The sequence below is a fragment of the Danio aesculapii genome, chromosome 22, assembly GCF_903798145.1.
Source record: "Danio aesculapii chromosome 22, fDanAes4.1, whole genome shotgun sequence".
Lineage (NCBI taxonomy): Eukaryota > Metazoa > Chordata > Actinopteri > Cypriniformes > Danionidae > Danio > Danio aesculapii.
Window position 1 is genome coordinate 10,530,656 of NC_079456.1, and position 23,824 is coordinate 10,554,479.

Below are 23,824 nucleotides of genomic sequence, written 5' to 3' on the forward strand. Positions count from 1 at the left end.
TCTGTAATTTTATATGTACATTAAGATGTTTCTGTAAATCTCTATACTGTGGAGATGGAGTGATTTAATGTTTGAAGGTCAGCGAATAAGATTTTTATATGAGGTATTTTCTGGAATATTTAATTTGAGTGTTATGACTCAAATTATAACGGCTCATAACTTTATACATTAATGTGTGTAAATTTTAAATTCAACATACTTTGTATCCCGTTAATTTGCATTGTCCCTTGCTCAATACATTCACTCTGAATTAACTATACATGGCTTTAATACTCTAAATACAGTCAGATGATATCCTGTTATATATTACAAAACCTCATATTAGTCTGCCAAACATTTTGGACACAATTTATACTTTTGCTAATGCCTAATGCCCATTGGACTAAAATATCTGTCACACTTAAAAACCCATCTACTACACTTAGGCCCAATAGCAATTCCATCCCTTAGCCTTTCGTCTTAGGGCAGGCATGGGCAAACTCGATCCTCGAGGGCCGGTGTCCCTGCAGAGTTTTGCTCCAACACTAATCAAACACACCTGAACACCCTAATTAGTGTCTTCAAGATCACTAGAAAGCTACAAGCAGGTGTGTTTGTGCCCTCCAGGATCGAGTTTGCCCATCCCTGTCTTAGGGGGTAGGGGTGTCCCAATTCTCTTTAGCTTGCAGGTGTAGAGGCAAGGGCCACATAGCATTAAGATTTGTCAGGACCACACTACAAATAAAGTATGAGTGACTTCACCAGCTACAGCAGCAACATGGCTGCAAAACCAAGCAAGGAGACCTACAAGTGTAAGATAATAAGAATTGTTATTACGAAGCGGCTGATTTATTACATTCATAACAATGTCAATGTGTTATCTTCAAAGAAACATTTGGAAAAAAGTAAAATAAAATGAATAAATTGCTAAGATATTACTCAATATATTGTACATTCTGACAACCTTACCCCTTCAAGAGTTCACACTTAGCTGATGATTGATTGTAAGCTTGTTTGTTTGTTGCTATGCTGTCCTGGGAGAGAGCCCTGAGCTCAAAAGATTCTCAAGCCCCGGATAAAAGTGCAGAAGGGGGGTGCGGTGCGTGCGGGCAGGGGGTGTCCTAGATAAAAGTGAGGACCGTGGGGGAGGCGGGGGGGACGCCGCACACTATGCTGCAGCCTAGGTCGCCTCTATGGATGCGCTGGCCCTGGTGCCAATTTGCTTTGGTCAATTCACCCATGTTGCATGTCTTTGGACAGTGGGAGGGAACCTGGGGAAAACCTACATGAGCATAGGGAGGACATGTAAACTCCGCACAGAAAGTTGATTGGCCTAGTATGGATTAGAAACAGTGATTTTCTTGCTGTGAGGCAACAGTGCTAACCACTGGTCCACCGTGCCACCCAATCTAGGGAAAAAAGGGGGAGGGGGTGTGGGGGGAGTGATATGGAGGAAGGGGTGATTATTTCAGACAAATATGACTGTGGCACGAAGACTATGGTTATTTATAGTGACTTAGGAATTGTCTGATTGAAAAATCATGTATTCGCTAATGTAGGTCCAGCAGTGGTTAATTTATTAAGCATGTGATCCTCTCGAAATTAGTTTATAAATAAACTTCAAACAAGACAACATTAAGCAAACATACACATTAAAAATCTGTTCCTAATAATCCTCCTAATATAAATACGGTCACATAAAAACAATAATTATAAAGAAATACAATGCCCCCACTGCCCTCTGTCAACCAATGCAGTTATCTTATTCTTATACCCTACTTGCTCATTGATCAATTTAATAAAAAAGAAATAAAATAATGTTAATATCTATTGTACTTGCATAACAGGACCCTGTATCTTCTGGCAGAATTCATCAGCTCATACTCCAAAGACAGCACATGCAAAAAAAATCTGATAAAATCTTGATGACTTGTTATTGTGCACAACTTGAAGACTTTTAGCGAACCAAGTGTCTCGATTCCCATAATTTTTCCTGCCACTCATCCGGCTATTTACTTGGGTTCTCATTTATACTTTCAGATTTCCAAACCAAACAATAATTCCATATCTTAGAAAAAGACTCCATTGTTGCTTTATAAAAAGTAAGCATTATGCTGCTTTTCACTCCGAATAATCTTAGTCTTCATTAAAAAAAAGTGTAAGCGCTGATGAATTCTTGCACAAAGACTTGACACCTGAGAGTGCCAATTAAGCTCACAATCAATATTCACCCCTAAATATTTACATGAAGCAACCTGCTTAATGTCTATCATAAACCACAACAGAGATCCACCCCTAAACACTCCTTCTCAAGGGCCAAGGGGTGAAGGAAAGGGGGTATAAAATAGAATGGGGTTTGGGTCTAAAATATTAATGGTTACTAAACAATACAATAATTAATTTAGTAGTGAAAACAATCATTAAGCACATTATACATTTACGTCAAGAATATAGCATTTGAAGATGTAGTTATAACCTGCTTACTCTAATGTCTTATAATGTAGAGTTAAATTAGGAATTCACTATATGCTAATGATTAATAAATGATTTAGAGTGTGCAGTTATTATAAAGTCTTACACATACATCTATATTTGGACAAAACATTAACAAAAAACACACAAAAATCTATTTTATTTATTTGTTGTCTGGGGACATGACAGAAATGCAGACTATAACAAACTTTAATTACATCAGCAAGGTACAACAGAAAGACGGGTAGATACATGCGAGACATGTGCAGACCCGAAAGCGAGACAAGGGAAATACTTTAAAGACTATAGTGTCTCCTTTGGGTCTACTTGTCACTTGTGTACCCGTCTTTTTGTTGTAAGGTAAGAGGGAGGTGAAATGAATTATTAAATAACATGGGGGAGAAACGGTGTCTGAGCATATGGGAAAAGAAAATGTGACAAAAGCACATAGAACAAAGAGACAATCATGAGAAGTTTCTTAACAGAAAATGGTCAACAGCATTTAAATTAAAATGACACTCAATGCATTTCTTTGTAACATTTTAAACATCATGACAACAAGTTTCCTACCTGAAAGATTGATGGGAGAGCATTTCTGGAACTCTTTTGGTTAACATGCGTCTCATGATCTGAATTTACGGTCTCATTTTGCAGCCTGTTCAAATAAAGTACTACATTTCAAGAGCAAAAAAGTATACACTGTAGCATTTTTCAGCTATTTGGCTCCTTTTCACACTACATTGATTGTTCTGGTCTAATTAGTTTGAAATGAATGTGTCTGATAAAATTAAACTGAATCTTGGTCTGAAAGAATGTCATGTAAAATTACATGTCAACTCTGTTAGGTCTCTGTAAACTTTTGGTTTGCTTTAGGTGTGAACTTGAGTGCAATTGTTGCATTTACACTGGCCCAAACAAATGGAAAAACAACTGTAGTGTGATTCAACTTGACGCAGTGGTGAAAACAAACTGTTGAGTGTAATTAGGCACAAAGTTATTAGTTACTGTAATTACTTATCTTAAAAAAGGATTACTTTTACTTTTTTTTGGTAAAATTAAAAGTAATCCCTTTGCTTTTTCAGTGAAAAAGCAAAGGAATTACTTTCATTTTTTAGGTAATTTAATTACAGCTATGTATAATGTACTCTCGTTAAAAACTGAATATAAACACATTTAATCTGTATAAACAGCTTTAGAGAAGCAGAATGATTGCATTTTTGTTATACAAATATACAGTGCACAGCACAAGTACAATCCCTATTGAAAATTAATATTCTTATCAGTTTTTCAGCAAACAAAGATAACAACATGTCAACAAAACAGTATTATTTAAATATATATATATATATAAATAAATATTTATATATGTGTGTGTATATGTATATATATATATATATATATATATATATATATATATATATATATGTATATATGTATATGTATATATATATATATATATATATATATATATATATATATATATATATATATGTATATATATATATATATATATATATATATATATATATATATATATATATATATATATATATATATATATATATATATATATATATATATATATATATATATATATATATAAACGCCACAGAAAAAAATAATACAGACAACATTTACAGACAACATTTGTTTAAACTACTTGGACTTTTTTGGTTTGTATGCATGATCAACAATAATTCAAACATAAAATACCTTTTATTAAATGATGTTTTTCCCTCACTGAAGTTTGGAACTCTACCTTTTGACCAGTCACTCTTCACTGACACAGAGCTGGACACATGTGAACCTGATCTCACACTGAACACACAAAGGACAGTGAGAAAAAAAACAACAACTTATCAATTTAAGAAGATATTAAAGCTCTAATAGTAATCTCAGACAGAAGCAAGAAGCAAGTTAATGTATTTGTCAATCTATGACTATGGATAAGAAGAAGAATATATTCACATCTGATTGCATGATTAAAATTGTTGTATAAGATAGTGCTTCTATGCACATTTGTTTAAACTACTTTCACTTTTTGGTTTGTATGCATAACCAACAATTCAAATATGAAATACCTTTTATTGGATGATGTTTTTTCCTCACTGAAGTTTGGAACTCTACCTTTTGACCAGTCACTCTTCACTGACACAGATGCAACTGATCTCACACTGAAGACAAAGGACAGAGAGGAAAAAAAAAAATCAATTAAAGAAGATATTTTAGTCTTAAAAAGCTCTAATAGTAATCTCAGACAGTAATAATTAAATTCATTTGTTAATCTAAAACTATGGGGAAAAAAACTAAAATATATTCAGGTCTGGTTGTGTGATTACCATTTTTGTACCTGATAATGCTTCCTTACTAAAATGTATAAAATAATTGATTACACATTTTAGTTGTTTGCATTTGGAAAAGCTTTGCTCGATGATTTCACCACAATTAAGTGATCGTTGCAAAAAAAACATTTATTTATACATTTATTTATACATTTACATTTATTAAAATACATTTATTTAACGTTTATTTATCAATGATGTTTATGTATAAACTGTATTCTATAAATACTACTAGTCAAAAGTTTGGACACGCAAATGGAAAAAAAAGTCCTTTTGACCAACTGTACTATTATCTTGAATTTTGTCAATTCTTAACTTTACTGTGTACTTAATTGCTGATTTTTATTTCACTGGCTGATTTCAATGTTCACGTGGACTCTGGACAGTGCTGGCAACTCATTTAGAAGGGAATTTATTTCCTGCCTGGACAGCTTTAGTCTTTAGCAATATGTGGACTTTCAAACCCATTCTAAAGGTCACAAACGGCACCTTGTTTGCTGTTCACCGCTGGATTCTACAACTACTGCAATATCCATATCAGATCATAAACTGCTCTCTCCTTTAGTGTTCACTTTACACTCTCTAGATCCCAACAACATTGTTCCAGGATTTATGTAATGCAAAAAAAGATGAACATTTCAGCTGCTGCAGTCACTGATCTTTCACATGATGAACATCTCACTTTTTCTGATGAACTGATCTCCTTTTGAATAGCAGTTTCTCTTGAACAGTTTTGCACCTATTACATCTCAGACAGCATCTTTTACTCACTCTGCACCACAAAAATAAGTTTCATGCACATTGAATTTGAAAACAGAAATAATAAGGCTTTCTTCTCCACTGTAAACAGATCAACCAGTGACAAGATAATGAACAATCATACACCATATCTATACACCCAGTAAACCTTTTTTTACTGCTGAAAAAAAAAAAGAGAAAGTAAAAGCAAGCTTATACAGTTGCTATGAATTTTGGTATGAAAAACACAGCTCAGACACTGAAGTGCTTCAGTTTCATAATTGTGAAAAAAAAATACTCATTACTGAAACAGGACAAATCTTAAGCTCAGTTTTATTTGAATAATAATGGTCAAAAACAGACACAGTCTTACCTGTGGTTCTCTGAAAGACAGTCTTTCCTAAAGTCTTCTGACATACTGAGGCTCAAATGTTCAACACTGTTGCTGAAGACAATCAGATGATCATCATAACCTAGACATGACAATATTATCACTGAGATGAAGATCATAACAGTCCAGAAGGAGAAGTGAAGAAAAATATGAACAATGAACGCTAAACAATGTAAAACACTGATTCTTAACAACTGGGACGGAACAACGCAAAAAAAAAAAAAGTTGTACTGAGACAAATTAAACTACAATTAGTATCTAACATGTACTGAGCTATTGAGCTGTGCTTTTTGATGCAACCTCCCCAGCCAATCAATTACTGTCAACGTAAACAGATAATAAAGAACAATCAAAATGTTTTTAACATTTTGTAATACACTTATGTAAACAGATAGATGACATTTTCAAATGTGACCAACAATTCTTCAACAAATATAAAAATCAAAATGAAATATTACCAAAACATTAATCTGACGGAAACATCTGCTGGCGTTAAATTAACTTTAATTTTTCATTTTTTACAATAATAAAATGCACTCAATCAATTATGGTAGTAAAACAACAGCGTGTACGTTATTGTTTTAGATTTAAGAATGACAGCGTTCACATTTCTTTGAGTTCATGTAGTAGCCATTTTGTTTTTGCTCTTGATGATAATGCAACCTGTTTCAGAGGAAATTGTCAAAACATTCAAATAATTTCCTCAGAAACTGGATGGTGTTATGTTTTGAGGGGATAATTTTATCATTCATATTTAAAAGATTTTAAAGCCATATAACACTAAAGGCTAAAAGACACTGTTGTATCATGTCGACTGTTAACTGCCCCTAAAATTGCCTGATTTATTACCTTTCATTTAACTATGAAAAAAAACTCCTTTGCTATAATACGAGTTATCAAGTGTTCTTTTTGATAATATTGATCTTTTCCTTGATCAAAATTATATTTTTCATTTATTTAATTGAACGTGAATGACTTAAACTCTCACTACCCTGCTGAAAAATCCAGCTTAAACCAGCCTAGGCTGGTTGGCTGGTTTTAGCTGGTTGACCAGCCTGGTTTTAGAGAGGTTTTGGCCATTTCCAGGCTGGTTTCCAGCTATTTCCAGCCTGGTCTTAGCTGGTCTGGCTGAAAAATGACCAGCTAAATCCAGCTAAAACCAGCCTGGTTTAAGCTGGACATAGCTGGTTTTGGCTGGGCTCCCAGCCTGCCTAGGCTGGTCAAGCTGGTTTTAGCTGGTCATCTCCCAGCCTGACCAGCTAAAACCAGGCAACCAGCCTAGGCTGGTTTAAGCTGTTTTTTTTCCAGTAGGATAGTGCCTGGAATTTGATACAATATTGAAAAAGTTAAACTGAAAGGATGTTGTTTTAAATCAATTATATTATAAATCCCTTATAACATTCACAATTCAAAATATTTTACTTTTTAAATCCTATAGCAGCTATAATTGCTGGACTTGTTTTGACCCATGTTTCAAAAACCAGTAAAAACGAATAAAATAAATAAATGTCATAATACATTACAGTAAAAACCCAACAGTTGAATTAATAAGTAACATTAAATTTCCACCCGAGTTTAGTTTGTCACCGTTTCAAAATTTTACTTCATGAATTTCTAATAATTCGTCATATTCAAAAGCTTCTTCAGTAAACTAACGTTATAGCTTTATTCTTGTTTGCCTCCTTGTCTGTTTGTTTTTTTTAAGCACGTGAGTTGCAATTAACATTTAAAACACGCTCACAAATATAACAGTCATTTATAATGCTTTATAATAACTGTAATAGTCCAAGTATTCAGATTTACTTACACTAGAACAGACGACGTCGCACATCAGAAACAGTATCCAGAAGTCTCTGAAGCGATTTCGGTTTGTGACGCTGTTAAAACACCTGTGATCAATCAAAATTGTTGTTTGATTAATCTCGGAGAAATAACAAAGGTCAATGAAGCAGCTTTGGTTCGTTGGCGCCATCAATTGGACAGCGGCGTGAAGCACAACCACACTGTATAAAAGCTCAACACACCTGAATCTCCTTCGTTCTAACGGCATATCTCACACTAAAACAGAGCTCTAGCGCCTCCTGCCGTTGCGCCTATTCTCTCCTGCATGACTGATGATACTGGTGGACAATCTGCTCCATTCACCTCCAGCTTTAGAAGATTAGAAGAATAACGACAGACTAATCAAATTCCACATCAAAAAAGAAAATTTGATAAATAATGTACAGTCCCGGCATAAGGTGAAGGGATGTAAAACAGCAACAGACTGCAAATGCCATTCTGTCAGCTGTTGATTGAGAAAACAATTAAGTTTCTTTTTATTTCTTTTTTTTTGAAATGCAGAGTTCACAGAACTAGAACAGAATTTGTTGAATTATAATAAATGTTTCAATGCTGGTACATTTTCAATATTTGATCATATATATTGAAGATATTTGTATTCACAAGATAATTGTCAAACAATAATTTGTCTGACATTAAAGGTTCAAGTAAATTTTAAATGTTAACTGACAGAAATAAAAAAAGGATGTAACTCAAAACTCATGATTTAGAAAAGACGAAGGACCACTTTACCTGTTATTTACAACTAATGTCTATTTCTGACATTGTACAATGTGGATATATGTATTTAGAAAATTCCTGTACACTCTCAGAAAAGGTACACGAGCTGTCACTGGGGTGGTACCTTTTCAAAAGGTACACATTTGTACTTTAAGTATATATTAGTACCTAAAAATTTTAAGAGTAACACTTTTGTACTTTAAGTACTAATATGTACCCTTGGGGTATTAATATGGATCTTTAAGGTAAAAAAAAAAAAAAGTACCTTGAAAAGGGACCACCCCAGTGACAGCTCACATACCTTTATTTCTGAGACATTACATTTAATATTTATTTTGGAATTTCTCTTTGATATAAGAGGCTTTCTGTGCTGTTATTTAACATTTTAACTCAGTTATTTTTTATTTAATTCTATTGTTAGTAACAAATACCTCAACTGTCTTATTTAATTTAATTTATTTTCAGCTCATCTAATATTTCATAACTTGATCCATCATCAGGATTATCAGTGTCAAAATGTGAAGGTACAGAATGTTCTTGAATAAAGAAACTAAATCAAATGCATTAATAATAAGGCTTTTTTCAACATTGAAAAATCTTAAAACTAATAAAGCTGCTGCAAGTTACATCTCAGCTTGATCAAATTAGACCAGTTGATAAGTTAAATAAAATTAACAATTAATGATAAATAACACTGTACAAATACAAGTGATAAATAAAGTGTTTTGGGTACTAAAAATAACTAGATATTAAAGTTTGAGGACAAACTTTATGGTGGCTTGAAAAGCAGAGTCTAAAAGTTTGAAGTCGTTTTAAAATGTAAATAACTGAAGCAGTTTTTATGAAGTTTGAAACAGTCGGCATAGATAAATACATTTATGTTAGCATGTTTCTAGCTTGAATTAGCATGTTACTACCATGTTTCTAGCATGAATTAGCATGTTGTTAGCATGATTCTAGCATGAATTAGCATGTTACTAGCATGATTCTAGCATGAATTAGCATGTTACTAGCATGTTTCTAGCATGAATTAGCATGTTGTTAGCATGAATTAGCATGTTTCTAGCATGTTACTAGCATGTTTCTAGCATGAATTAGCATGATTCTAGCATGAATTAGCATGTAACTAGCATGATTCTAGCACGAATTAGCATGTTTCTAGCATGAATTAGCATGTTACTAGCATAATTCTAGCATGGATTAGCATATAACTAGCATGATTCTAGCATGAATTAGCATGTTACTAGCATGTTTCTAGCATGAATTAGCATGTTATTAGCATGATTCTGGCATGAATTAGCATGTTACTAGCATGATTCTAGCATGAATTAGAATGTTACTAGCATGATTCTAGCATGAATTAGCATGTTACTAGCATGATTCTAGCATGGATTAGCATGTTACTAGCATGATTCTAGCATGAATTAGCATGTTACTAGCATGATTCTAGCATGAATTAGCATGTTACTAGCATGTTTCTAGCATGAATTAGCATGTAACTAGCATGATTCTAGCATGTTTCTAGCATGAATTAGCATGTTACTAGCATGTTTCTAGCACAAATTAGCATGTTGTTAGCATGATTCTAGCATTAATTAGCATGTAACTAGCATGTTACTAGCATGATTCTAGCATGAATCAGCTTGTTTCTAGCATGAATTAGCATGTTGTTAGCATGATTCTAGCATGAATTAGCATGTTACTAGCATGACTAGCATGTCACTATCGTGTTGCTAGCACCTTTCTAGCAAGATTAGCATGTCAGTAGGATGTTAAAACTGTTAGCGTGTGTTAGAATAGCTAGTCACAGTCTCTGGGACAGTTGCTAGGGTGCTGAAATTGGTTGCTAGGGAGTGGCTAGTAAGTTTAAAGGTAATCAGTGATTGGCTGCTGGCTAGACTGAGTTGAATAAGGCCAGACTCTAGTCTGTAGGACAGTCTGATGCAGAGTTATGAGCTCACAAAGGTTGATCCAATGTTAAGTCAATGGGAGTCTTTTACAATGGAAGTCTATGGGACAGTTGCTAGGGTGCTGTAAGTGGTTGCTAGGGAGTGGCTAATAAGTTAAAAAGTCATCAGTTATTGGCTGCTGGCTAGACTGAGTTAAATGAGTCCAGTTAGAAGTCTGTAGGACAGTCTGATGCAGAGTTATGAGCTCACAAAGTTTGACCCAATGTTAAGTCAATGGGACTTTTGGGATTTTTCTGGGTCGTTTTTCGGAAAACCCAAGGTCGGATCAGTTAGAAAGATATAGCAACCCGAGTCAGACCAGTTTGAAGGTTTGACGAAAGTTTGAAGTATGTAGCTTGAAAGGCCTAGGAGGAGATACACTTAGAAATTAGTCTCAGAAGAAGAAGAAGAATAATAATAAGTTTAAGATAGATAACAATATGCTGGCTTTTCAAGCCACCATAATAATAATAATAAACATAAAATATATACATCAGATTTAAATGCAGATTCTCAGAACATTTTATGGAGGACATTAACTAAAAACTGCAACCTTTGAAAATTAAACTTGAGCCTATTTAAAAATTGTTCAAATTAAAGGGAGCCAATTTAACGGTCTAAAAACTAAATAAACTGCGAAGGTTATATCAGCTCATATTAAATTTAAGGCCAAACAATCAAATATATTATATTTAAGAACGCAAATGCAGTATATTAAAACCAAAATAAATAAAATAAGAACAATTAATGCCGTTTCAGCAGAAGTTAATCTGCAAAGAAGCCTCTGTCTGTCCTGGCTGGTACTGTATATAAATTATTTGTTTAGCTAAATATTATTTCACACATGAAGCAACATGAAAGAAGCAAAAGTAAAGTGTAAATGTAACCTACAGAAACGTGTTTCAAATGTTTTTAAATAAAACTGTAGTATTTTTCAAAAAAATACTAAAACTGTAGTAAAGTATTTTTCAAAGCTATTTGGAAAACGTTCGCTGCATAGATTAAAAGTCAGTAAATTATTATTAATATTGTATTATTAAAACAAAACAGATCATTTAAATTTATTTGTAAATTTACTCAAATAAGTAAATTTGTCAATTTTATTTCTATAGTACTATTTAATACAACCAGAGGTTCACCAATGTGCTGCACAGTACCAATTAAACAGATAAAAAAACAAATGTATACATAAAATTATAAAATTTTTGCTAAAACAGACACTTTTCACTGATAAAATGCCAAATCAAAGAGATAACATTTTAACCTAGATTTAAAAACAGACAGGGATGAAACAGATCTGATACAGAGGGGCAGAGCATTCCACAGCCTAGGACCAGCTACTGCGAAAGCACGGTCACCTCTGCATTTCAGCCTCGACTTAGGTATGAATAACAGTCTCTGGTTAGATGACCGAAGAGACCGACCAGGCTGCTGCTCAATTAAAATATGAGTGTTCTTTTTTTTCAAAACTGTAAAGTAACACCCAGCGGAAACCAACAACAAAGTCTTTATAGTCTTCTCTAAAATAAGCTTTTTTTATTTTGACTGGTAAGTTTAGAATAGCTCAACTGTCTCCTTGAAGTGATTTTTAAAGTAACTTTAAAGTAAGTATTCCATTTTAGTTTCCATGGTGACACATCAAACAGCTGCCGATTCAAAATTTAAAAACATTCTAAATTCTGTACATTGTAAATCCCGCAAATATATGCACAGAAATAACAATCAACGTGTGGAACTGTCAAAGAGTTAAAGCAGTGTTTGCTCATGTATAAAGAACAGTTGATTTAAAAACTATATTACAACTTGCTAAATCAGTGACAGCCAGAAGCTCCAGATATTCTTCTCTAATCTTTTCATTCAGGAGCCTTCACTATATTTCTCACAGATGTGTAGAAACATCAGACTCAACATCATCTATTAGATGAATTGGTTCTCAAATGTTAGTATTAGTGTGTATTGACTTCAGTCAAATACCTGGGTGTTAGATTAGACAAATTACCTTTTGAAAATCATCTCATGTCACAAAAACAAACTCCTTTCATCTAAATAAAACATGCTGTCTCTATAAGATGATGAATAGTTGATGTTTTGATGAGCTCTAGACTGGATTACTGTAATTTTCTGCTCACTGCTGTTCTGCATCATCTAAAAAAGCTTATTTTTCTGCAAAGCAGAGTTCTTACCAGCTCAAGAAAATATCATATCACCGCAGTTTTATCTTCCTTACACTGGCTGCCTTTTAAGTTCTGTGATGGAGATTACAACATATTGTTTATTACCTACAAAGCACTGAATTGTTTAGCTTCAGTTTATCCAAGCAGTCTTCAATCTTGCTACAATCAAAGCCTTTATTTAACATCTCAAATCTATGGGCTTCAGCTAATATCAAGAATTGCAAAGTCCACTAAATGAGGGTGAGCGTCTGACTCCTAAACTGTCGAATAGCTTTTCTGATAAAAGGAATAGTCTAGATTAAATGCATATCTTTTCAGTAAAGCATATAAACAATGCATCCCATAACTTTGAGCTCCTGACCATCTCATCATGCTGTCATGGATTGGTCAGGCTCTCACGACCCCCACTCACGAAGATCACCATCACCTGACTTCTAATGAGCACACAGCTGCATCACATTCACGAGCACCAGATAAAAGCACAGCACTCCAGTCGCTCATTGTCCGGGCTCGTCTCGACGAAAGCGGACAACTGAGCGACCACTCAGCGTAGTCATCCTCAGCTAAACAAACGATTTACTTACCTGTTCTCTTTGTATTCCTCCTAGTCTTCCTGGTCCTCCCGAATCGTCCTGTCTTCCAGTCCTTCCAAGTCTGTGTCATCCTCTGTCAGCTGTATCTGGTGTGTGCTGTCCATCCTCGTGTATTCCTGTTACCCAGCCACGGAGGAAAAGACCCCAACATCATTCCTGATCCTCCTGGCTATCCTTCATGTGCTCCTTGTTGTCATTCAATAAACACCCTAACGTTTCCTTACCTCTGTCTCCTGTCCGCTTCATAACAGAAGCCCGGACCCATAACGACGACAACATGAGCACCCTCGATCACTTTCAAGAGCTGGTGGACCAGTTGAAGCGGATTCTACAGCCACCAGCTCCACTTTCCAACGCACCACCAGCACCGAGCACTTCCGCCTCCACGGTTTCTTCTTCGGCCCTTCCTTCCAGTCCCATGGCCCGACCAGCGCCCTACTCAGGCGGAGCGGGGGAGTGCAATGGTTTTCTGTTACAATGTTCCCTCATATTCGAAATGCAACCTTCTCTATATCCCACAGATAAGTCAAAGATCGCCTACATCGTATCACTACTCTCTGGACCTGCACTTAAATGGGCTGAGACGATCTGGAACCAAGCCGGGCCGGTCATGAATTCCATCACTACCTTCACGGAGTATTTCAAAGAGGTGTTTGGACGTTCTGATGGGGAAGTAGCCGCTGGAGAGCAGCTGTATCATCTAAAGCAAGGTACTCTATCTACACAGGAATATGCTCTCCGGTTTCGCACTCTAGCAGCTGCAAGTGGATGGAATGAGAGATCGTTGTTGACCACGTACCGGCTCGGCTTGGAACCCACTCTCCGAATCCAGCTGGCCACATTAGATGATACAATGGGTCTGGAGAGATTCATCCAACATTCTCTCCGATGTTCCGATCGTCTCCGTTCCTATCAACAGGACACCATCACCCCCTCGTCTGCACTCCTCCAATCGCCTGAGTCAACAGCCTCTCCAGAACCAGAACCCATGATAATAGAGTCTGGAAGACTGACATCAGCGGAACGACAGAGGAGGCTGACCCGGGGTCTGTGTCTATACTGCGGTGTCAGTGGACACACCCGTATGGAGTGTCCCCTTCGTCCCATTCGGACTTCAGTGAGTGTATTCAGTACGAATATTGAACAATGTAAACCACTTACTACCACCGTACAAATAACTACTGCCTCTATTTCTCTCCTTGTCACAGCCCTCATCGACTCCGGGTCAGCAGGGAACTTCATCTCCCAATCCCTCTGTCGTCAACTCCACCTCCGTACTGAGGCGTCCTCGCATATATACCAGATACAACCGATAACCCAGTGCACTCGATCTTCGACCCGTATCCATCGACAATGCGAAGACATCCTTCTTCAAGTGGGGCTGTTACATCAAGAGAGGATTCAATTTCTGGTTCTGGAGGGTGCAAATATGGACATCATTCTAGGGCGCCCGTGGCTGGTGAAGCACGATCCCATCATCTCTTGGGGCACAGGAGAGATAAAGAAATGGGGATCTGGATGTACACCTACCTGTTTTCCAAATCTCCCTCTTCAAGGTCGGAACCCCATTTCTTTGTTTGCAACATCGGTCGAGAGCCCTCCTGAGAAGCAGTCTATCCACATTCCTAAGGAGTACAGCTCCTTTCATGATGTCTTCTGCCCCAAGAGAGCTTCCCAGCTACCGCCGCATCGGCCATGGGACTGCGCGATCGACCTAGTTCCAGATGCCCAGTTGCCAAGAGGTAGGATCTACCCGCTCTCGCTTCCAGAGAATCAGGCAATGGAAGATTACATAAGGGAGGCTCTGAGTCAGGGGTACATACGTCACTCAAAATCACCAGCCGCCTCAAGCTTCTTCTTTGTGGCCAAGAAGGACGGAGGGCTGCGTCCATGCATCGACTACAGGGTCCTAAATAACGGTACAGTAAAATACCGATATCCCCTTCCTCTGGTACCAGCCGCTTTGGAACAGCTCCGAGAAGCTAAAGTCTTCACTAAATTGGACCTCCGCAGCGCGTATAATCTGATAAGAATACGTGAGGGGGACCAATGGAAGACAGCATTCGTGACCCCTACTGGCCACTATGAATATGAGGTCATGCCTTACGGTCTGGTCAACGCCCCCTCCGTATTCCAAAACTTCATTCATGAAGTCCTCCGGGAGTTTCTTCACCACTTTGTAATAGTGTACATAGATGACATCCTCATTTACTCCCGGAGTGAGGCCGAACATCGCCAACACGTTGCGGAGGTCCTACACACATTGAGAGAACATCACCTCTACCTCAAAGCGGAGAAATGCTCATTCCACCAGAAGTCGATTCATTTCTTGGGATACATCATTGATCAAACCGGTATACGTATGGATGGGAAGAAAATTGAGGCTGTTCTATCCTGGTCAGAACCCACTTCCATTAAGGAGCTCCAGAGGTTTCTTGGGTTTGCTAACTTTTATAGACGGTTTATCAAGGACTACAGCAGGATTACATCACCTCTCACTAATCTCCTCAAGGGTAAACCCAAAGGACTGGAGTGGACCAAAGAAGCAGCCGCAGCCTTCCGCCTTCTTAAGAAGGAGTTCACAAGGGCCCCACTCCTGACTCATCCTGACCCAAATCTTCCTTTCGTGGTGGAAGTGGACGCATCCACCACCGGCGTCGGGGCAGTATTATCTCAACATCATGATACACCGCCCCGACTGCATCCCTGTGCCTATTTCTCTCGGAAGTTGAGCCCGGCGGAGCAGAATTACAGCATAGGAGACAGGGAGCTGCTAGCAATCAAGCTAGCCTTGGAGGAGTGGCGTCACTGGTTGGAGGGAGCCAAACATCCGTTCCAGGTGATCACAGATCACAAAAACCTCCAATATATCAAAGAGGCCAAGAGACTATGTCCACGTCAAGCCAGATGGTCACTTTTCTTCTCACGTTTTGATTTCTCCATTTCCTATCGTCCAGGACCCAAGAATCTAAGAGCAGACGCTCTCTCTCGTTTACACGAGCATCACGATCATGAAGAACTCCCAACGAAGATTCTTCCCGAACACATCTCCATTTGTCCGATCACCTGGAACGCTCCTCCAGTCGTTGCCACTCCGGAAGCCCCTGCTCCGCCGGGATGCCCTCCTCATCGGCAGTTCATACCACCTGAACACCGGGTAGATCTGATCCACTCCTTACATACCTCGCTAGGCACTGGACATCCAGGGATCAACAATACTCTCTCGCTAGTATCCCAACGATTCTGGTGGCCAAACATGGCAAGGGATGTGAGGCAATATGTTCAGGGCTGTAAGGACTGTGCCCAATCCAAGAGCCCACGTCATCTACCCGCTGGAAAGCTCCATCCCTTGCCGATTCCGAACCGTCCCTGGTCACACCTAGGAGTGGACTTTATCACTGATCTCCCTTCGTCAGAAGGTAATACCTGTATTCTAGTCATAGTAGATAGATTCTCAAAGTTTGTCAAACTAATCCCTCTGAAAGGTCTTCCCACAGCCTTTGAAACAGCCGACAATATCTTTAATCAAGTCTTCAGGTCATTTGGTATTCCAGAAGATATTGTGTCGGACAGAGGTCCACAGTTCATCTCACGTCTATGGAAAGCCTTCTTCAAGCTCCTAGGTGTGGCCGTCAGCCTCTCTTCTGGATATCATCCCCAAACCAACGGGCAGACAGAGAGGAAGATTCAGGAGGTGGGACGGTTCCTGAGGACCTTCTGCAGTGGTCACCAGAGCTCCTGGAGCCAGTATTTGGGCTGGGCAGAATATGCCCAAAATTCACTGCGGCAACCCTCCACCGGACTCACGCCATTCCAGTGCGTCCTGGGCTTCCAACCACCGCTCTTTCCCTGGGATGGCGAACCATCTGATGTCCCCGCAGTGGATCACTGGTTCCGGGAGAGCGAGAGAGTCTGGGACGAGGCTCATCAACATCTGCAGAGGGCAGTCCGTCGAAGCAAGGTAACCGCCGATAGAAGAAGGTCTGAAGAACCCAGATACACACCCGGACAAAAGGTGTGGCTATCCACCCGGGACATACGCATGCGACTGCCCTCTCGCAAGTTAAGTCCCCGATTTGTTGGTCCCTTCACCATCGTGGAACAGGTTAACCCCGTCACCTACAAACTACAATTACCCTCTCACTACCGTATTCACCCTACATTCCACGTATCACTCCTGAAACCCTATCACGATCCTGTTCTTCCCTCCACAGAGCCTGACCACGAAGAGGAACCCCCTCCTCCACTGCTCCTAGAAGAAGGAGCCGTCTACGCAGTGAAGGAGATCTTGCGTTCCCGACGTCGTGGTGGCCAGTTGGAGTACCTGGTGGACTGGGAAGGGTACGGCCCCGAAGAAAGGACATGGGTTCCCAGAGCTGATATTCTCGATCCTAGTCTCATGGTGGAGTTTCATGAGAGCCACCCTGAGTTCCCAGCGCCTAGAGGCAGAGGGAGACCACCACGGCGTCGGAGGTGTCGGCCCTCAGGAGCGGGCCCTGGGGAGGGGGGTACTGTCATGGATTGGTCAGGCTCTCACGACCCCCACTCACGAAGATCACCATCACCTGACTTCTAATGAGCACACAGCTGCATCACATTCACGAGCACCAGATAAAAGCACAGCACTCCAGTCGCTCATTGTCCGGGCTCGTCTCGACGAAAGCGGACAACTGAGCGACCACTCAGCGTAGTCATCCTCAGCTAAACAAACGATTTACTTACCTGTTCTCTTTGTATTCCTCCTAGTCTTCCTGGTCCTCCCGAATCGTCCTGTCTTCCAGTCCTTCCAAGTCTGTGTCATCCTCTGTCAGCTGTATCTGGTGTGTGCTGTCCATCCTCGTGTATTCCTGTTACCCAGCCACGGAGGAAAAGACCCCAACATCATTCCTGATCCTCCTGGCTATCCTTCATGTGCTCCTTGTTGTCATTCAATAAACACCCTAACGTTTCCTTACCTCTGTCTCCTGTCCGCTTCATAACACATGCAAGTCCTATTAATTTTTCCATATAAATATAATTTACTTACTTTTTTTTCTTTCTTTTTTTTTTGCAAAGAGACACAATTCACAACATCAGTAGACATTTGTCACTTTTCCTGCTTTTCCAGTTTAAATTCCCTACTCGGGGCTAAAAGAGGAAACACAAATTTCTTCATGACAGTAACAGAACAACATGTCCCTTTGCATTTACAGAAGAAAGGTGTATATTCACCTGTAAAAATAAATCTTAACGTTCTAAAGTCAAAAGACATTAGGTTCAAGAGAAGTAATGTACTCGATCCATTTAGACCAAATGTCAAAAAACTTAACTTTTTGGTTATGTACACATTTCTCCATAATGAATATATTTGTGGTGGATTGGGTTTTAACCAGCATCAAGAAACAGCTTTTTTACTTGAAGCAAGGATGACTATATACATATTTTTGAAGAGTTTAGATGCAAAAATCTCTAAATGCCATTTGAAATGAGCATTTTTAATAAGGCTCTTGTGCGTATGTTCAGTAATATCATATTTATGGCAAAGAATAAGTCATTTTCCTAATCTTTAAAGTTAAATATCTCAACATAAATAAAGGAGTAAATGTTGATTTTCGATGGAAATTTCAGACGGCACTTAGAGGTTTTTGCATCTGAACTCTTCATTTGTTTTTCCATTGCAAGAAATTAATTGACAGCTTACTCAAAGTATCTCAAAGCTAAAAATAGATTAAAGTATTTAAGATCATTTTTAAAATTAGTCAGAAAAAAACGAATATTTCTCCAGCAAAATTCTCTCGAATATGAAGAACAGGGCGTTGCCCACTGTAATTTACATATATTTACCATTTGAAGTCTGATGAAGCTCGTTTCAAAACCATTATAGAGTCAGTTAGATTATAAACCTTAATAATCTCAGACCAACTTTTTAAGGTTATCTTGATCCATTGATTATCTTTTTTTATTAGGTTTTGGTCTACAACGATTGCTTGAACATGAAATTCATTGTGCCAAATAATCTCTATGTCCTTCCATCTTGCTTGGTATTCTGGATTGCACCAATAGACTTTCCATCTCATTTGTTCTGCCCATAAATATTTTTGCAAGCATAGAAGGGCCACCCCTCTTTCTTCCTTACTCAGTTGCAGGGTTTTAAATGTTACCCTTGGTTTCTTGCCTTGCCATTTACATCTGGACATCATCAGCTTATTCCAATTTAGAAAATAATTTTTTTAGCTAGGGAAACAGGCAAAGACTGAATTATGTAAAGCAGTCCTGGAAGCATGTTTTGTTTGATTTAGTCTATGCAAGTTTTCATGTTGAAAAAAAGTTGGAGATTACATCTTGCAATGTGAATTTTCTTTCAATAATTAAGCATTTCTAAATTGTTCATATCCTTGGGATTTTCTTATTACTAAATATTTAATCCATTTAGAATCTCTCACAAATTTTATGAACAACAGCTACACCTGTGAAGAGATGATGCCAATAACTGCACAAAATATTGATCAATATAAAAAAATACTTTTACCTATTGTAATGATCAGACCATTTAATTAAAGTATATACTGTACTGTACATGAACTTAACTGCTTTAAAAAAGTTAATCTGCAGTTATACTGTACATTAAAATGTATTGTGTATAGGATTGGTAGTTGTAGAGTCCACCTTTTCACAACTCCTTACAGTTTTAGATTATGAATGTATTGTAATAATGCTCACTAATTATAAAACAGCTTTGGAATGATATAGTGAAAAGTGCTACAAAAGTCAACTTGAATTGAACTGAATTGAAGTTAGACATTTCAAATTATGCCAAACATGTTTAGTAACATACTGTACAGTCCAGGTTAAAGGTGATGTATATTTGTGTTGAGTTTGATCTGAGCATGTGGAGAGAGTTTAGACTGAAGGAGAGCAGAAACACAGAAGATGAAGAAGAAGAGTCTGATCTACTCAATCTCACTGCGTCTCGGAGGAGGAACGTAATGTTTCCATATAAAGTTCAAATGTTCATTTCCAGAAAAGTCTTTGTTTTCTCAGAGAGCAGCTCTGGGTCCAGACATCTCCACAGCAGCACTACAATACATTACCTCTGTTCTGAAACTCTAAATTCTGCTATCAAAAGCTGAGACTGAGAAAGGGATTCTTCACTGACGATCCAGAAGCTTTTAAAGTCTGAAAAACAGAACCAGAGGAATAAACAATCAGTCTTCAGAGGAACAAAGTGGAAATTAGTCACTACATTTATATGATTTCTGCAAAAACCTTTTACAATAAATACATTACTGATGTTCTATAGTTTTACATTGCTATCTAAAAAACAGTATTTGTTTCACTTCAGTTTAGAAGTTGTTTTTTTTCCAGAGGTTTTGAATATATCTCTAATGTCTCCATCGAGTGAGTTTTAAACAGCTTTAGAACTTTACACTGTATTCCATTTTAGTTCCCATGGCAACACATCAATCTTTAATTAAAAAAAGTGTCTGATTTGGAGTTTTGGTTTGAAATTCTGTCAGTTTGATTCTAAATTCTGCACATTCTAAAGCTCATATGTGGAACAGCAGAGCTCATAAGATCTAAAGAGAGTCCAGAAGAGCGAGAGTCATTGCTGATGTGCTGCTGAAGCTGAATCTGCACTGATTTGACCAGTGTTTTCTACAGTCTGTCCAAGACTATTTCAGACTGTAATGATTCACTGCTGAAGCCATTAATAAAGCAGCTGCTGCTGGATAAAGCTCTGACTCGCAGCTCCTCTGCTTTTTCCTCCTTTCTCTTCAACTATTGCAGACACTGCACACTTTGTGCTCATCAAATAAAGCTTGATGATCATTTGATCATTTCCTCTCAGACTCATCTGAAAGATTTGTTCACATCAGAGGAAGATCTTTAATATCAGTATTGTTTACTCACATCAGTTTACAGCTTGAGTATCGTATCACATCAATGAGCTTCTGCTTTGAGTCTTCAATGGGATTGTTACTCAGATCAAGCTTTTTTAGAAACTGCAGAGCTTTCGTGTTCATTAAACACTGAGTTAAAGAAGAAACATCTGTGATGCCACAGTTCCAGAGGCTAAAAAAAAGACAAAAAAAAAAACAGAGAAAGACAGAAATGAGTGATGATGATTGTGAAATGATGATCAAGAGTTTCAGCTTCTGCTTTAGTTCATGATCATCAAGACCATCAGAATTATTGAACTTTTACACCGCCTGATTTATTAATCTATGTACAATGTATTAATTATTGTTTAATAATTATGAAGAATTCTGTACAAATATGAGATATATAAATATACCTCACTGTGAGACACTGAATATGAAGTGTTTTGGTTCGACATTTAGGAGGGATTTTCTGGATAAAACTTGTTAAATGGGAGACTTATAAAAGCCATTTTATATTATATTATTTAAACCCAAACAAGCAATGTAAAAACACTATATTAAACAACAGCAGATTGAGTTCTGTCCTTGCTGGTGTTTTTATTATATGTCTAGCTGCATTTTATTTCACTCATGAAGCAACGTGAACTATTTATAGAACTAGACTAAACTATTGTTCTGGCCTTAATTTGGCTGTGGAAGCATTTATTCCACCTTCATTGTAATTTGTTATACTTCATTATTTTGAATATAATTCACCAAGAAAAAAAATACATATATAAGTATGCTATCCATCTCAGATGCAGAAAAGCTAGTTCATGCTTTTATGACCTCTAGGCTGGATTATTGTAATGCTCTGTTCGTTGGTTGCCCAGCATCCTCTATTAACAAACTTCAGTTAGTGCAAAATGCAGCTGCCAGAGTTCCTACCAGGTCTAGAAAATATGATCACATCACCCCAAGTTTATCCTCCTTACACTGGCTGCCAGTTAAGTTCTGTATTGATTATAAAATATTGCTTTTTACCTATAAAGCTTTAGGTAATAATCTAGCTCCTGTTTATATTACCAACCTTCTGTCTCGCTACAATCCAACCCATTCCTTAAGATCTCAAAACTCAGGGCTTCTGGTAGTACCTAAAATAGCAAAGTCTACTAAAGGAGGTCGAGCCTTCTCATTTATGGCTCCTATACTGTACCTTCCTGATAATGTCAGAGGCTCAGACACACTTTCTCAGTTCAATACTAGATTAAAGACCTATCTGTTCAGTAAAGTATACACATAATGCATAACATAACATTATGATACACAAGTGTGCTCCACACAGGTGAGTGGGCTTGACAAACCACCAGTAGTACACACTTTTTTTTCTACATTCAGAATTATTGGGTTAAGATCCTTGAAGAATTAAGCATTGACATCACTGCTGAGGATCTGAACTACACTGCCTTTACACTACACTAACAAAATGCTACATTAACTTAAATTTTTCACAGAACTCTGCTCAGCTAACATATTTTATGTATTAGAGCTACTGAACACATTTGGCAAGGCGCTGGCAGTTAATTCTGAGTTCAGACTGCACGATTTTCAAAGTATTCGCGTCACAGATGTTTTCACGTGGCATGACTATCTGGGGTAGCATTCCATGACTGCTGTGTTTACACTGCAAGATGGATCGATGACGGGGGGTTTCGCACTGCGTAAGTATGTGACTGTTTCTCACCTCAGTGTCTCCAGTTTACAGTGTGAATCCTTCAGTACGTCACATAAGAGATTCAGTCCGTTGTTTTTAATTAGATTCCCACTGAAGTTTAGCTCTCTCAGGTGTGATGGGTTTGATTTCAGAGCTGAAGTCAGGATCTCACACTGTTCCTCTGTAATACTGCAATTACACAGACTGAAGACAGAAAGAGAAAAGACTGTGAAGACGAGAAATTACTGTAAAATCCACTTAAATATTATCAATCTCTGATAAGATGCATGGCTTATTATAATAGTGCTCAAAAAAGCAAGAACCACACATAAGATTTGTCATGTTGGTCAAATTTCAGCAGATCAGACAATTGAATAGTTTCAAATGCTTTACTTTAAAGGCTTTTCTTACTGTATATCTGCCCATTAAATAACACCATAAAAACTTTATTAAACCCACAGCATGTGCTGTACAGTGTAATGATACTAACTGTAGTTTCTTCAGCTTGAATTTTGGCTTCATCAGTAAATCACTGAGGTTTTTCACTGCAGAGTCTCCTAGTTTAGTCTTATTGAAGTTCAGCTCTCTCAAGTGTGATGGGTTTGATTTCAGAGCTGAAGTCAGGATCACACACTGTTCCTCTGTAAGTCTGCAATAACTCAGACTGAAACAGAAAGAGAAAAGACAGTGAGTGAGATTCATGTGAAGTTCATTTTTATAAAACATAACTAAACATTAAGCTTAATATGAGATTTAGTGAAAAGCACAATGTGATCAGTATAAATGTGCTGTAACTGTCAGTTTAATCTGTTTTTCAGTCTGTTCTCATTTGACTTGTTTCAGTATGTGAAATTGTTTTGTTTACCACAAAGCTTCAATTACTATCGTTTCTGATAACTATCAGTATTGTTTAATCATTCTTCAGATGGAGAAACAGCAGCTGCACTGCTATACAAGATGAGTTGATTTTTCTTGTCTTAAAATAGTTTTTAATCTTTAATCTATCTACTGTACAGTATAATGATACTAACTTTAGTTTCTCCAGCTTGAATTCTGTCTCCATCAGTAC

The 23,824-nt window shown here is 37.6% G+C and overlaps 1 protein-coding gene across 2 annotated transcripts in view; it reads right to left on the reverse strand.

Moving 5' to 3' along the window:
• Positions 1 to 23,824, reverse strand: part of LOC130216386 (protein NLRC3-like) — a 229,101-nt gene that overhangs the window by 196,181 nt on the left and 9,096 nt on the right. For both annotated transcript variants that reach the window (XR_008835795.1, XM_056448281.1), the window contains exons 2-5: positions 5,905 to 6,004; positions 4,533 to 4,625; positions 4,165 to 4,269; positions 3,022 to 3,106 (exon numbers count right to left, since the gene is read on the reverse strand). Coding sequence is in view for 1 of the 2 variants with exons in the window: in XM_056448281.1 (XP_056304256.1) it covers positions 3,022 to 3,106; positions 4,165 to 4,269; positions 4,533 to 4,625; positions 5,905 to 5,948 (327 nt within the window). In the remaining variant the exon portion in view is untranslated. The remainder of the gene's footprint in view (positions 1 to 3,021; positions 3,107 to 4,164; positions 4,270 to 4,532; positions 4,626 to 5,904; positions 6,005 to 23,824) is intronic.